The sequence below is a fragment of the Typopeltis vanoorti genome, chromosome 25 (genome assembly GCF_054136105.1).
Source record: "Typopeltis vanoorti isolate ZY-2024b chromosome 25, IOZ_Tvanoo_1.0, whole genome shotgun sequence".
Classification (NCBI taxonomy): domain Eukaryota; kingdom Metazoa; phylum Arthropoda; class Arachnida; order Uropygi; family Thelyphonidae; genus Typopeltis; species Typopeltis vanoorti.
Genome location: NC_143573.1, coordinates 54,966,655 through 54,982,908, shown reverse-complemented (window position 1 = coordinate 54,982,908; position 16,254 = coordinate 54,966,655). Strand labels below are relative to the sequence as shown.

At 37.7% G+C, this 16,254-nt stretch overlaps 1 protein-coding gene across 1 annotated transcript in view; it reads left to right on the top strand.

Moving 5' to 3' along the window:
• The first annotated feature begins 897 nt into the window (after nt 1-897).
• The window catches only part of LOC150092755 (choline/ethanolamine kinase-like), a 188,496-nt gene continuing 173,139 nt past the window's right edge, over nt 898-16,254 (top strand). The window contains exon 1 of the mRNA XM_090414392.1: nt 898-1,065. Coding sequence (XP_090270518.1) covers nt 935-1,065 — 131 coding nt within the window. The 5' untranslated portion in view covers nt 898-934. The remainder of the gene's footprint in view (nt 1,066-16,254) is intronic.

Sequence of the window (16,254 nt, the reverse complement as noted above, 5' to 3'; positions counted from 1 at the left end):
GGAGTTATTAATATCAGTTCAAATAATTTTTCGAATAACAAATATGCTAATTGAAATCAAAATTAAACTATGCGGACTACTTGTATCTTAAATACCAAATTTTATCCGCTTCCGCCAATCCAGAGCAAAGTTGTTGCAACATACAATACTCTACAACGTATCTAACTGAAGCAAAAATTGTAATGACTCGATAAATTGTTGTTAGTAATCCAAATACCAATTTTGAGTAACATTCGTACAGCAGGTTTTCTGAAAAAAACTTGTATGACAGGGCAAAACGACTCTCATATGTGCTTTGCATTTTACCAACCCATCTGGAAATAAAATCTTAATCGAAAATGATTCCAGACTTCTTCTTTTTTCTTTTAATCCCTTTCTGCTAATTCTTGTGTTTTGTGGCATAATGAAAGTGTAACTATATCGCGAAATCCACAATACTAAATGAGGGGGAGGAGAGAAGAGCTCATCGGTCGTAAAGAAACCTCTAACATAAGGAAACTTGAGAAAATTCGAAGCAAATCTTGGCTTGTGAGTCCAAATGAAGTCACAAATTATGCCACCGCATTATCGTAATTCGAGTTCTAAAGAAATATTAAAAGATAAACGATGTGTAGTTTATTCTTACCACCTTAAATATTCTTAAATATTGTAAGCGATACTAATTGCAATACAACTGCATTTTAAAATTATATTCACATATTTTTCACATACAGTTAACAGCATTCATTTCAACACCTATTTAACTACTTTGTCTCGCAGCTAGTGATTTGACCTTTTGTCACTCACATATATTATATGTCACGGGACTATCATTCCTCTCAACATAGTTCAGCTCAATTGATTTCCGCGCGATAGGAAGTCGTGAAACATTAAATAGAAAAGTCGGGAAGCAGATGTTAACATTAGCTGCGAAGGCGCTGTGGAAATCATAATCATGTCTGCATGCAGCCTGCAGAATGGTGCTACTTCAGAAGTTAAAGATCGAGCATATAAACTTTGTCGCCAATTTCTTAGTGGAGCCTGGGCCAAAATACAGAGTTCTGAGATACAGCTAGAAAAGATCAGGTAGTTTTTAATTGCATATACGGTTAAACTAGTTTAGTAATTATAATTTGAAACGATGAAAATGCAAGAGTTTTAGTCATGTAAAATCTTCAACAAAATTTCACGACTGTACCTTAAAATGTTAAATATATTGCTTCAGTGAACCCAAGCCGCTTTCCGATATCAGATCCTTAAACCGCATTTTTAGTTTTAATCAAAGACTTTAATCGAAGTTTTAATCAAAGACTGTACTTGGAGAACACTACTATCCACATTACAAAAGATATTTCATTAAGTGTCATTATCAGTATCATTACAAAGATGAAGCAAACCAATGGTCGTGTTTGCACAAGGTGTGTAGTGATCACTGCGATGCAGGCCAAAATATCTTATTTATGAATAAGTTAAAAAACTTAATGAAAACACTCAAATATCTAAAAATGTAGTAACTTATAAATATAATTATAAGAACTTGCAATTTTTTGTAGACTTGCAAGGAAAAAAATTGAAATCAATAAAACTATCACTAAAAAAAGTAAATAAAGTAAAATAAATAAATAAAATTGCCTAATCGAGTGTAAAACGTTGAGTTTTCTGTAGTTTAGATAATACCTTTAATTTACGGATTAAAAAATATATATGCGCTAGACGGGTTCGAGAAATTTTTAGAAATTAATTCCTTGAATGCTTTTAAGTAATGAAAAATATATATATACTGTATATATATCCGCAGAGGTACAATTTTTCTGGCGCTAGTAACTACCGCACTGCTGACTGCAGGCATCATGGTCCAGTCTGTTTACAAAACTCAAAGTTTATTCCGTTGTATGTGGTATTGGGTTCAAACTGAGTTCCTTCTACTAAAAAGGTGCTGGCTAAGTTTTCAAACGAGGAGTACGCTGACTAGGCGTCAGCGTAACTCCTCGTTTGAATGAAATGAAGTAGGCCTTCATTTATTTATTGTCACAGCAACGAGAGAACTTCAAAAGCGAAACACCTACTGGAAATTTTCGCTAACGTAATACTAACATCTGTGGGAAATTAAACCACTTAGTGATGTACCTGATTGTGACGTAATCACCAACTTTGAAATAAGGTGCTTTGAGAAATACAGTGCAGTTCTGGCTTAAGCATTCGGTGACTATTCGCAGCCTCTGGATATCTTTACTTAACTGACTTCAAACATATCTAAAAATATGTTTGAAGTCAGTTAAGTAAAGAACATTTACAAGAAAAATGGCAACTTAAAGAACCATATTATGAACCACGAGTGAGCATCGTTGGGTGCCCGCAGTTCCTGATATGTGCACACACACATTATTTACTGATGAAACGATTTGCTCCCCCAGATTCAATAAATGCTACTGTTAATGAGTATTTATGAGTTGGCGAAAATTGTGTCGCAATATGAAACAAATTTTCAAGACCAGTTTTCAGTAAATGCATGCTATGGACTTGTTGGGAACAGTTTAATCTGATCATATGTATTCAACCATCATCATAGATGGGATTTCTCCCCATCTGCGACGAGTGGAAGTACATGGCATTTTCCAAAAGTGAGTTGGTCGATCTTATACAATGATGGCAAAGCTCCTCCTAGCTCTCAGAAGCTCGAATTTTTTTATCTCACAAAGAAAAACCAACCAGAGAATACACATATTTGACAGATATTGCAGATACTGTAGATGGGAATAACTTCCCTGCATAAATTCACTCGGGTTTTTATAAAGTCATGTCATATGTTTCTATAAACACTCACCACTAAGTGAATGTTACTTATTCAGTAGTCTGCCACGAACAGACTACTCAGCCAAGCAGAGTAAAAGGAAGGTCATTATAAAGTTCTTGCGCAATTTCAAATTTTCGTAACATTCGTACTATATATGATAAAATCGATATGGAAAAAAAAGGGTAAGTGAAATTTATTACAGTTTTACATGAATTTATTCTTGGGATTGTTAATTTCTCAACGTGCCCACCGTCAATGCCTATACAAACCGAGATACGATTCTAAAGTTTTACAAAATACGCTTTGCAGTTGATTTTTAGTAATACTCCAAATTACATCAGTTATCATAGTTCAAGACCATTTAAAGAGCGAGGATTTATTCAATAAACGATAGTCTAACATTATTATTTGGCACCTCCAGGGAGTCCCAGGACTTATCGAGAGAGGGCACCTGCTTTACAACTCCGTCTCCACCATTCAATCAACAACTGACCGCAACTACACCAACACCATCTACCGCCGACCACGACTGGTATTTCCACAGACAATCACAAACATCCATGGATTCGAACCTGCAGCCTTTGGACTGGAGAGCGGATATGCTAACCACTCGGCCAACCATTTAGTTAGCAAAAAATAAAACTTTGCTAAACAATAAAATAAATGGATGAATTACTCTTATTACATACTAAACTTCGCTAAATTACATTTTTAATGTTTATTACAGATTGATTTTATCATGTATAAAAAGGAAACTACGAAAATTTAAACCAGCAGAAAGACTTTATAATGATTCCGTCCAGTGGTGCACCCAGGATTTAATCTGGGGGGGGGGGAGAGTTGAACTGTTAAAAATTTTAAAAGATTATAAAAATTTATTTAAAGAATAAAATCCAGTTTTCTTTTCTTTTTACAAAGCTCTTGAATTATTTTAGTCGTGGTTACATTAATCTCTCTCTCTCTGTGTGTGTGTGTGTGTGTGTGTGTGTATATATATATATACATAGCAAAGCCAGTCCGTTCAATCGCGATTGTGTCATGGTAGATCTTAAATAGGTTTTTAAAAGGCGTAAGCTAGAAAATGACCTTTCACTGACGCATGTTGTTACCGGAAGCGTTGCAAATATTTTTTAATAAGTTATAGATGTTAGGATATATCATTTTGTCACACTCTGAAACTGCATCAACGGCGTTTTTGCATGGAGCTATTGCAAACGGATTTTCAAATTTCTTATACCACAATTTGAATTCGGCGTTCAAAATTGCTGGATTTGTATAAGGCAAATCACTGGCATAAAATTCACACAATTGACGAAAATCTTCCATTGCACTTGCTGTTGGAGCATCTTTTCCATTTGGTAGAAGAGAAAAAAAATATATTTCAAAATGTTGCGGTGCCGAGTGAAACGTTCATGAAGTTGAGTCAATATTTGGTCAATAAATGAAATGAAATTTCTCCCGAAATACGCTCTACAGAATCGGCTGGAACATTGGACCTTAATGTTTGAAGTCCTTGGCTTTTTAATGTCAATATTAAAATTATTGGTTTTTATACATGCTTCATCGTAAATATCTTTAAATGAAGAATCTGGTGTTTCACGAATGGGATTTAATTGAGCCACAACATCATCAACAAAAGTTAGGGCAATTAAGAGGTCAGTCAGATTTTTGCATTATTTTACACAATTTGCAAGCCTAAGTAAAGATATTATAAATATTAAAAGATATTAATATTATAATATTATAAACAACAAGGACGTCCTGTCTTTTATTGTATTGAAGAAATTGTGTACTTTTTCAATTATGCCAAATTCAAACTATGTGATGTACAATGAACATATAAAGTTTGTCGATATTATTATTACATAACACCTCCAGGTAGTCCAAAGACATATCGAGGAAAGGCACCTACTTTACAACTCTCCGTCTTCACCAACCACCTACAATCATCATCATCATCTACACCAAAGCTGTCTACCGCCGACCACTACCACTAGTATTTTCACAGACAATCACAAACATCCATGCCCACAGCGGGATTCGAACTCGCAGCCTTTTGGCTGGAGAGTCGGCCAACCAGTCCGGATATATAGAAAATATAGAAAAGAAAAAAAAAAATCAGCTAACGCCTATTTGTTCCCATATAGGGAATAGGCGGGGCCGTTTACCCTATCTAACGTTTGGAGACTGAGTTGGCGGTTCAATCTCCACTGGTAGCCAATCAGAGAGATAGCTGGCCCAAGGCTATCACTGATTCATCGGTACGCAGTGAAGAAGGTGGCAAGCTAGTGCCGCCATCTCGTGGTCCCTAACCCTAACACAATATTTTTAATGTCTGAAAATAGTGTGGTCGATTTTCTTCAGTTTACCGGACGAAAAACCCGAGTTTCCGGGAGAAAAAAACCGCTAGCCCGTGCCAGAGATCGACTAACTCGGCAACCGGTCGAAAAAAGGCTGAGAAAAATTTCCCCTAGTCGGCGACTAGATTTGAACCACCAAATCCTTTCTTCAAGCACTGTAGAGTGCAAACGCCACTTATACTGAGCTACACAAGCCGGATATATAAATAAAAAATTAAAACAAAGTTTTAATTTTTATTAAACAAATAAATAAAACGATATAATTATGTTAGTATTTACTTCTAATGAGATGGATGGACTTCTCGACCTTGCAGAGTTGCTGAATATCTGGCTCAATATTGGTCAACTTCAGTCGAAGATCGGCACACGCACACTAAGACAAATTATGTATTTTGTCTTTATTTGAAGGAGAGATGAAAATCGTTTCTCGCAAAAATAGGTTGTAGAAAACTGCATGACGATTTTCGACTTCTTCAAATAATTCGGGAAATTCACTTCTCACTGAAGGCGGGATCCAGAATCGAGCCAAACCACGAATGTCACTTGAAAGCTCAATTAGCTGCTCTTTTTTCGATAAAGAAAGGTCGTTCTCGTGACTGCAAGTCTGAAATGGATCGTGAAATCACAGAAATGTCTTATAAAAAGTTATTCCGAAAATGTTTCCAAATTCTGTTTCAGAGTTTTGAGGTGAACACAAACCTTTTCCAAGTGGTTAAATTCTAAACTAATAAGTTTCGGGGGCCCTATACAAAATAACCAATTGTATTTGTAAAAACAGAGGGTGAAAGAATTAATAATTGTGGCGGGTACGAATGAATTGAAAGGTGATAAATTTTTTATGAGAGAGGACTTTAAAGTATTGTTAAAGGTAGCGAAAGAAAAGAGTGACAGAGTTAGAATGGTTAGTCTGTTGCCGCGGTATGACAGAGAGGAGTTTAGAAGGAGGGCCATAATCGCAAATGACATTATGCGCATTTTATGCAGACGGTGTGGTGTGGAATTCGTGGACGTGTGCAATGAGTTTGAAGGACGAAAGGACTTATACAAGATGGATGGCCTGCATTTGAATGGACTTAGTGTGCGGAGACTGGAAAGATTGTTGCTGAATGAAGTGAAAATGGATGTGCAAAACCAAGGAAACTAGAACTACCAAGGAGGGAGAGGAATGGATATGCAGACATCAGTGAGACAAATGAGTGTAAGAATGTATATCATGTACCCGAGCCAGCACTAAGGACAAAAAATGGGAATGGGTCATTTAGAATAACGCATCAATATAGGTGTGGAACTAGGGGATCACTGAATTTCATGTATACTAATGCCAGGAGTATTAGGAACAAGAAGGAAGAATTTTTGGCCTTGATTGGCTCTTCCTGGCCACAGGTTATTGGCATTAGTGAAACATGGCTGACGGAAGATGATATAGTTAGTGGGATAGAATGTGTAGGTTATAGTGTGTTTAGGAGGGACAGAGAGAATAAAATGGGGGGAGGGGTATTATTGATGATAGCTGATGAACTGCAGCCAAGGAGAATTGAAGTTGTATCGCAGGATAGTGAAAGGAGCTCATTTGAGGCTATTTGGTGTGAGATTGAGACTGGCAGAATAAAATATACAGTTGGGTGCTGCTATAGACCAGGTGATGGAATAGATGGTGGAGATAGTATGCATAGGGAAATTGATGAAATGAGTGGAAGGAGGGTAATTATTATGGGGGATTTCAACTATGGTAACATTGATTGGAAGGAGGAGAGGACACATGTGAGGAAGGAAATGGATTTTATTCAATTATTAAGGGATAACTATCTGAGACAGCATGTAATTGAAAATACTAGGGGTGTGAGAGTGCTTGACCTGGTAATAGCATCTGAGAATTTGACTGTAATAAATATGACCATGTTGCCACCTATTGGTGAGAGTGATCATAAGGTCTTGACCTGGGAGGTGGCTAAAGGTGTGGAATTTTCGATTAAGACAGGGTATATGTGGAATTACCGTGCTGGCAAGTATGACAGGCTTAGGAGATTGCTTGGATCAGTGCCATGGCATGTACAACTGCAAGGGCTGGACGTCGATAGAGCATGGGAAGTGGTCAAGGAACATTTACAGGAGGTTATGGCTGATTGTATACCTAGGGTCCGAATAGTACAACAAGTAGGGGTTAAATGGATGAATAACACCATTAAGCTTGAGCTGCAAAAAAAGAAACAACTGTGGAGGGAATTTAAAGAAAGGGGTAACCTGCAGGCACACGAACGCTATAAAGTGCAGGCCAGAAATGTAACGAGTGTGGTAAAAAAAGCAAAAGCGGATTATGAAAGGAAACTAGCTATGCAAGCAAAAGAGAATCCCAAACAGTTCTTTCAATATGCTGCAAGCAAGAAAAAAACTGTACACGGCAAAATGATTTTAAGGAATGACGATGGTAAGGAGATCACTGAATCAGTCGATATAGTGGAGTTACTGAGCGTGCACTTTGCAAAAGCATATCATCCACGTGGTGACATTGAAAAAATGAAGGAACCATTAGTTTATACGGGAATAGTGATGAATGAAGTGGAGGTGACTAGTCTATTACTTATTACGAACCTTAATGTGAACACATCTGTGGGATTGGATGGTATATCGGCAGGGGTCTTGCGTGAAGCGGCTAAGGAATTATTAGTGCCCTTGACCATGTTGTTTAATCTGAGTCTCAGGTCTGGTTTAGTGCCGAAGGTGTGGAAAGAGGGGAAAATAGTTTCACTGCATAAAGGAGGATCCAAGACTACGTTTGCAAATTACCGACCGATCAGCATATCAGGAGTCATTGTCAAGGTCTTGGAGAAAGTAGTCAAGGGAAAAATACAGGAATGGATTGATGAAAATGAGATACTGTACAGGGGACAGCATGGCTTTGTGAATGGTAGATCATGCTTTAGTAACTTGCTCAAGTTTTATAACAAGGTGACCGCTGAACTAGATAAGGGAAATGGGGTTACAGTGATACTGCTGGACCTGGCAAAGGCGTTTGACAGGATACCACATGGAATACTAATCCGTAAACTACAGCATATGGGAATGGATATAGGATTGGTGAGATGGATAGGTGGTTGGTTGATGGAGAGATATCAAAGAGTAGTTTATTCAGGAGCAGAGTCCAAAAGACAGCCTGTGACTAGTGGTGTGCCGCAGGGTTCTGTTTTTGGACCACTGCTGTTTAATCTGTTCATTAACGATATAGGGAAGGATCTAAGTGGAACAATTCATTTGTTCGCTGATGATGCAAAGTTGGGTAGGGCAATAGTGAATGCAGAAGATGTCAAAGCCTTGAAGGATGACTTAGATAGATTGGAGTTCTGGGCTAAGGAGAATGGATGTCAATTCAATGTGACAAAATGTAAGGTTATGCATTTTGGGGTGAAAAGATTATCAGTAGTATACAACATTGGTGGAACTGTACTCCAAGAGATTGATGAGGCCAGGGACTTGGGAGTGTTGGTGGATAGGGAGATGAAGTTTAGGGGCACATTGCAAAAGTAGCTAAATCAGCTCATCAACTCACTTGGTTGTTGAAAAATACCTTGACGAGCAAGTTATTGTATCTCTGTACCGAGCCTTGATAAGACCTCCTCTCGACTACTGTGCCCAGATTTGGTCACCTCGGTTCCTTCTTGATGGGGAGGAGGTGGAGAGGATCCAGAGGCGAGTGACTAAGATGATAACAGGTCTATGGAATGAACCATATGAGAACAGGTTGAAGATTTGTGGGTTGCAGAAACTAGTTGATAGGCAGAAAAGGGGAGACATTGAAATTGCTAAAGGGATTCTATAGGATTAATTCAGAGGATATGTTTGAGATCAGGACTAGTGGTGGGAGAACTAGGGGACACCTATGGAAGCTGGGCAAGAGTGTGGTTAGCAGGGGTGTTAGAGCTGGGTTCTTTACTTTTAGAGTGGTAAATGAGTGGAATAAGCTGCCAGAGTCTGTTGCGGGTGCTATAACGGTGAACGAGTTCAAGGCAAGGTATGATAGATACTGTGAGAATGTAATCGCATAGTTGTGTGGACATGATGTTTAGGGCCTCCCTCGATGTGTCTTATGACTCCTGGAGTCGCCCGAAATAATAATAATAATAATAATAATTTACCTTTTGAATACTATCGGGGAAGCTCCAAACCTCCCCTGTCTAATCTACTGGTCGTAATCAGGCTACTGTTGATATTGACTTTATATACACATTCAAAACTGTAAATAATTCTTGAATAATAACACAACAATGTAGGCATAATTACCGTAAAGGGAGAAATGTCATAAAACAGAAAAATGTTCCTACAAACTAACCAATTGTATTTACCTTTGAATGCGATCCACTGGTCGAGTGTCCAGAAAGTCAGCAAATCTTTCCTTTCGTTAAGCGTATTAATATTATCGCATTGCAACTGATGGGAATTCTGTGTTTCTGTGGATTCTTTACACACCTCTTTCTCTTCAGAAACTACACACAAACTGTCATTACAAACTCGTTTTGTATTATCACTGTCATCCGAGATATTTTTCCGTTTAAAGAAGGTACCAATATACTTATCCATAATTGAAATATCGTACTTACTTGCATATAACTCTCACCCCAGATTTTACTTTTCGAAAAAAGAAATTAAAAAGTTTCGCATATACCTCGCAAACGAAAAAAGCTGAAACATGTTCAGAGCAGAGCGATAGTAACTTGCTCCAGCGGTAAACAACATGCCCTCCTCCAATAGCCACTATATTGCAGAGGCAAGAAAAACAAGTACTTTTATTATGTCAGGTGAATAAGGTATAAGGAGTCTGTGTAATATATTTCTCAACGAATAGTGCAAATAGAGACACCTGGGAGAAAAACGACACTAATTAATAAATCACATGTCCTCTCATACAGAAACTATGCTGTATATATAGACTCAGGCAAAACCATATGTTGCACCAGCAAACACAGTATCTAACTAAAAACTATTGTTATTAATTATTGTGTGAGTTCGCTTGGCAGCAAGAAAATTCAACCCAAAGTGTTAAAATTCGTAAACGTGTTAAAACTAAGATATGCTGTGTGTGTGTGTGTGTGTGTGTGTGTGTGTGTGTGTGTGTGTGTGTGTGTGTGTGTGTGTGTGTGTGTGTGTGTGTGTGTGTGTGTGTGTGTGTGTGTGTGTGTGTGTAGTGAATGCTGTTATAGCAGTTTCACATATTATATGAATTCGGTTGAAGAGAGTCACAACACATTTTGTCCAAGTATTACTTAGCACTTCTGAAGATATATTGAGCCTTGGTTGAAGGAAGAAAACCTTCAACAATAAAAATCAATAAACAACAAGCAATTGGTTGAAATGTGGTCATGTGGACAACACATGTTCACTTCAAATCTGACAAAACAGCAAGGGGAAGGTGGAAGCAATAAAACCACATTGTTTTTCACTTCACCCCTCTTTTATTACTCGTCATTCTGCCGCTACAAATTAAAAAAAAATTTAAGTATTCACCTTATTTTAATAATTTTTAGTTACTTATTCAATTTTAATTTGTTTTGTTTGGATAATTAAAATATATATATATATAGATTTATTTGGTTAATTTAAGCCTGTGGGCCATCTGTCCCATCGTCGCGAACCACAGGTTGAGAAACACTGCTATAGGGTTCTCTCACCTTATATGACCCCTAATTCATAAGTAATATAGAAGACATGACACAACATAAATTAAAAAATGAATTTTAATTAGGAAAAGTATTTTGGAAAATTTTCTAGTGTTAACGTTTTCTTTTTTGGGGGGAGAGGGCCCCTTGGCCCCCTCCATGGGTGTGCTGCTAATTCTGTCTGATTCACGCTGTCCATCAAGACTTAACAAAATAGCAAATAACAAAATCAGCTCTCTTTGGGACTGATTTCAAGGCACTCTTTGCGTACCTTGCAGGGCATGTTGGTGGCATGAGGGACTTACCAGCGAATGACTTCTTGAATCCCCCATGTCTGAAGATGGACAGCACAGTTTTCAGTGCGAAGAGAAAACAATAAAATCTTCAATAAACGAAACGGCGACAATGAAATTCATCTCCTATCTAAAAACAATCGCAAACATTCATACTCACCGCTGGATTTGAACCAGCAGCTTGTTTGGGAGTGGATATGCTAATCACGCTGCTAAATAGGTCAGTCTATTTAGAAAGGATAATGCTATTTTTCCTCTTTTTTTTTTTCTATAACTAGACCATTTTTATTCGCAAAATGATTTAAAATGGTATGCTTCAGTGCAATAATATCCATTATTAAACCAGCCGTAGGTTTAAGACTGAGTGATTGGGAAAAACATTTTGGTTTCTGTAATGCGTTTTATTTCAAAGGGAGTTGACCAAGTTCTTTTATCACTGACTAACTTTTTCGAAGATCCTTATTCTTCTCTGTGTAGTCAAGTGTCGAAATATTTTCTATGCATCAATCCTATAAAATACTTTTCGCAACTTAAATAAATGTGTTTCTATCATATACTCTATCATTACCGCTTATTAATGAAAATATCAAACCCTCAATCTATCATCATAGGAAGCATTCCACAGACCAGAACACTCAACATATTGGTCGCTCTCCCCAGGATCCTCTCCATTACTTCCTCATCCCCGAGAAACCCAGGTAACCCGACATGAGCACAGTAATCCGGATCAGGCGTATGAAGGCCTTATAAAGAGAAATGATATCTTTACTCTGCTTGTTATTGTATCCTTTAATAACTAAGAAATCCTATTAACTACCACAGCAATATACGCTGAACTTCAGCTCTCTATTTACCAACACTCCAAATTCCTAGCTTCAGCAATTTCCTGGAGTACAGTTTCATCAATGTGGTACACGATTGTAATCTTTTCATTCGCAAAATGCATAAGATTACACTTTTCCACATTATACAACTAATTATCTTTTGCCCATACTGTCAGCCTATTTAAATCATCCTGCAAGTTCTCTACATTGCTTTGATTAACGCCACCGAATTTTGCATTATTATCATCATCAGCAGCAGCATCACCAAACAGATGAATATTTCCATTAATTTTCTACATTATGTATATACAAATTAATTAGTAGCGGTGCAAACAGAGAGCCTAGTGGGCATTGCTAGTAACATGTTGATTATGCTTTTCTATATACTACTCTTAGATATGAGTCCATCATCTTCATATCCAATTTACCAGTTTGATGGCTATCATCATTTGTTTCCGAGAGTTCCAAGTGGTGTCATCTCATGTATCTATTATTGTCTTTAGCCAATTCAAGTAACACTCTTTCTATAAAAGGTTAGAATTAATAAAGCATCATGTACCTATCATAAAGCATATCCCTCTCACAACAGTCATCCACCCAGTCCTGAATGCTCTCTTTAACTAACGTTTCCAATACTTTTACCACATACTTTTGCTACCGCTCCCAATATACTGTTTAGTCTATAAGTTGCATCTGCAGTCCTGGAGTCTCCTTTACCCAACGGAACTATTTTACCCTTCTTTCACTACTCTGGTACATTACAAGAATGTAAACGTTAAACGGTCTAGTCAGGGGCAGTTTTAATTTCATTGCTCATTCTACGTTCATTTGCGTAGTATGGGAACTGATATCGCAAACTACTCCCACAGCCGTATTTACACTGATATTCTACAATATCCGAAGTACTTCTCATTCATCAACCTCTATTCTCACATCTCTTCCTCTCACAGCAATGCCCACTTGGATGATTAGACCCTTAAACAATAGTCAACCAATAACTCACCTATTCTGTCTGCATCTGTCACATCTCTACCATCAGCAATCATTAAAGTTTTCCTTATATATTCTGTCTGCTTCTGTCACATCTCTACTATCAGCAATCATTAAAGTTTTCCTTATATAATCATTCTTCCTTTTTTTTTTTTTTTAACTTGTCACACAGCAAAACTTTGAAATTTCCTGTCTCGTCTAACTTCTCAAAATCTGATTTTGACTTCCTTAACATGATGGTCACCTTTCTTGCCTGAGTCTTGCACTGTGTATGTGCTTTCTGATAATCTTTCTCCTTATATACATTTTATTTTTCTTTCTTTCTTTTCTTTTTTTGAGCTCTTGATTAATGATACTACTCATCCATCTAACTCCTACCTAATTAATCTTCACCTTGGATATACAGTCTGATATTGTTTCCTGCAGATACCTCTACCTCTTATGTACTGCTAACATCCTTCTTTTGTAGTTTCTTATGCACATTGCTTCAAGCTGTCTCCTGAACTTGTCATATTCACCTGCCCTGTAGTTCCACATATACCCCTTCAAATTCTACGCTTACAACTTCCCAAATCAAGACAACCAGGAGGATAGTCACTCTCCTCAATCGGAAGCATTATGGTCCTTGGTTCTGGACAGATCTTCGAATGCTTTGACCAGATTCCTCACCTTTCTAGTTTCAAGTAATGTTTCTCTTAATACGTGCATACATTTTATTTCCTTCCTGGCATGTGATCTTTCCTTCTTCAATCAATGTCTACATAGTTGAAGTCCCTATTAATAATTACTTTACTTGCACTTATTATGCTAATACGATGAAGTCGTCTTCCATGTCATCTCTGGCCTATAGCAGCAATGAACTGTCTGGCTTCTATTTCACATCAGATTGCTTCAATTTAATCGCCATCCATACGCCTGTCTTCGTGATATCCTAGTCTTTTTTGGCTGTAAATTCATTCACTATTAACAGTATGTCGCCCCACTATCCTTCCTATTTTCTTTATCCTCCCTGAGAATGTTATACTCCTCACATTATATCCTTGTAACTACATCATCTGTTGTCAGCGTCTCACTAATGTTAACAATTTTTGGCGAGACTGCACCAACCAGTAACAAAAACTTCTTATTTTTGATACATATAGCATTAGGATACATACAATACAGCATATCACTGTTGTATTGTAGTTATACTGTGCGAACTTTCCTCACCTTGGTGAGGAAATTCTACCATCCATGACGTATCGCTTGGAAAGCGCACCAAAATCTAAAAAAAAAGAAAAAAAAGAAAATTAACAGAAGTTAATGCCTTATAGCAATACGCATTATTAGAAGATGCATGAAAAAATCATTCGAGGCAGCTTGCATTGTTTGTAAGAGAGACCTCCAGGGAGCCAAGGACTCATCCAGGGAGGCCACATACTACACACACCAGCTATCATACTTTTTCTTGAATTCATTCACACTGCTTGCAATCAGAACATCCAATGGCAATCCATTCCAATTACGCATCACTCTCGGAGGGAAAATCTAGCCCTCACCCCTTTCTTAGCAGTATTCATTCCCAGCTTCCAAGGATGTTCTCTCGTCCTTTCCCCATCTCCCATAAACTGAAAAATTTCATCAGTTGAAATCCTGTATGACCCTTTCAGAAGTTTGTAAGTCTCAATTATATCTCTCCTCTTTCTCCTGTTTTCTAGTATCAGCGGTCTACAAATTCTCAATGTCTTCATAATCAGTATTCCACAATCCTGATATCATTTTTAAAACTCTCCTTTGTACCCTCTCCAATATATCAGAATCACAACGGATACCAGACCTGTGCACAATAGCCCAAGTGAAGTCTTGTCAAGGCCTTGTAAAGAGGCAAAATAACATCCTTATCTTTGCATGTGAACGTTCGTTTCAGCATTGCAATTATCTTTTGAGTTGTATTTGCAATCTTTGCTACATGACCCCTGAACTTCAACTTCCTATCTATTAACACTCCAAGATCTCTAGCCTCATCAGTTTCTTCTAGCTTAAACCCACCAATATAATACGACGATATATTGTTACTTCAGGAAGACACGCCGACAGATCAAAATGAATCCAAACCTGTATGAAATTCCGCTATATTGGACTCGCTCATCAAGGAAAGTATATATTAAGGAGAGGGAAAGCTCTGAAAGCAGCAAAAAAGATAGTATATGCATTGATGGGAGTAAAACAAAATGAAATGTTGCATGCTCTTTTTTCACAGTATATCAGAACCAATCAGGATAGAAGAGTCTGTGCGGTTAGCCTAGTGGCTATGCGCTTCGCAACCATATACCTGGGAAAGAGTGTCCTAGGTTCGATTCCCGTTGACGACGTCAGAAGCTTAAGGATCTTTCTCAGCCATAGCCAAGTCAGCCGGTCTTGGGAGTGGACAGCAGGGTTTCCCCCAGGTTTATATGGGTTTTTTCATCCCGCAAGCAGACAAACCAGCCCTGGAAAAATCTGCATTCGTCCCTTCTTGTAATATATATATATATATATATATATATATATATATATATATATATATATATATATATATATATATATATATATATATATATATACAGGGTGTTCGGGATAAATTTGACAGTTTCGTAAGGAAAAAGAAAATCTTCTTTGTATCTATTAAATTTAATGAATTGACAAAAAAACATTACAGGCAGAGTTAATTACAATACTATCAACAAGATTTACTCAAAATAACCACCATTAGCATCGATCACAGCTTCAATTCTGCTTCGGAACCTCGAACAAGCTGATGCTACAGTCTCCCTGGGAAGGGCCGCAAAAACTGTTTTAATTTTATCCATTAACTGGGCTTTTGTATTACTGGAAGTGCGATTGGTGTCTTTTTCAACTGCGCCCCATACAAAATAATCCATGGGGTTAAGGTCTGGGGAGTTTGGAGGCCAAACATTTGGACTGGTGAAGTCGTAGAAATTTTCAGACAACCATTTTTGACTTTTCCCAGAGGTGTGGCAAGGGGCCGAATCCTGCTGCCATACATACGGCCTACCATTGGCTACCCTTGTTATCCAGGGCTTGACTACAGTTAGCAACTCCACGAACAAAGCCCGAATTCCAATGCCAGGGTTCTTCAACACCTGTTCCTGCAGATTTGCGAGGAATTCTGCTGTACGAACGCAATCAGATCGTCTGCTAGGGATCTTTCTTCTTGCTACATCCTCGTAGTCACCATTGCAAGTCTCTAGTTCATGCCTGATTGTTTTTACTGTATTCAGGGAGCATTGGGCAGCAGTCGTAATATCCTTATTTTGATGGCGGGCACGAATCATCATGATACAAGTTATTCTCTTCCGTGATTCAGGTGGGTTCCAGCTATCCATC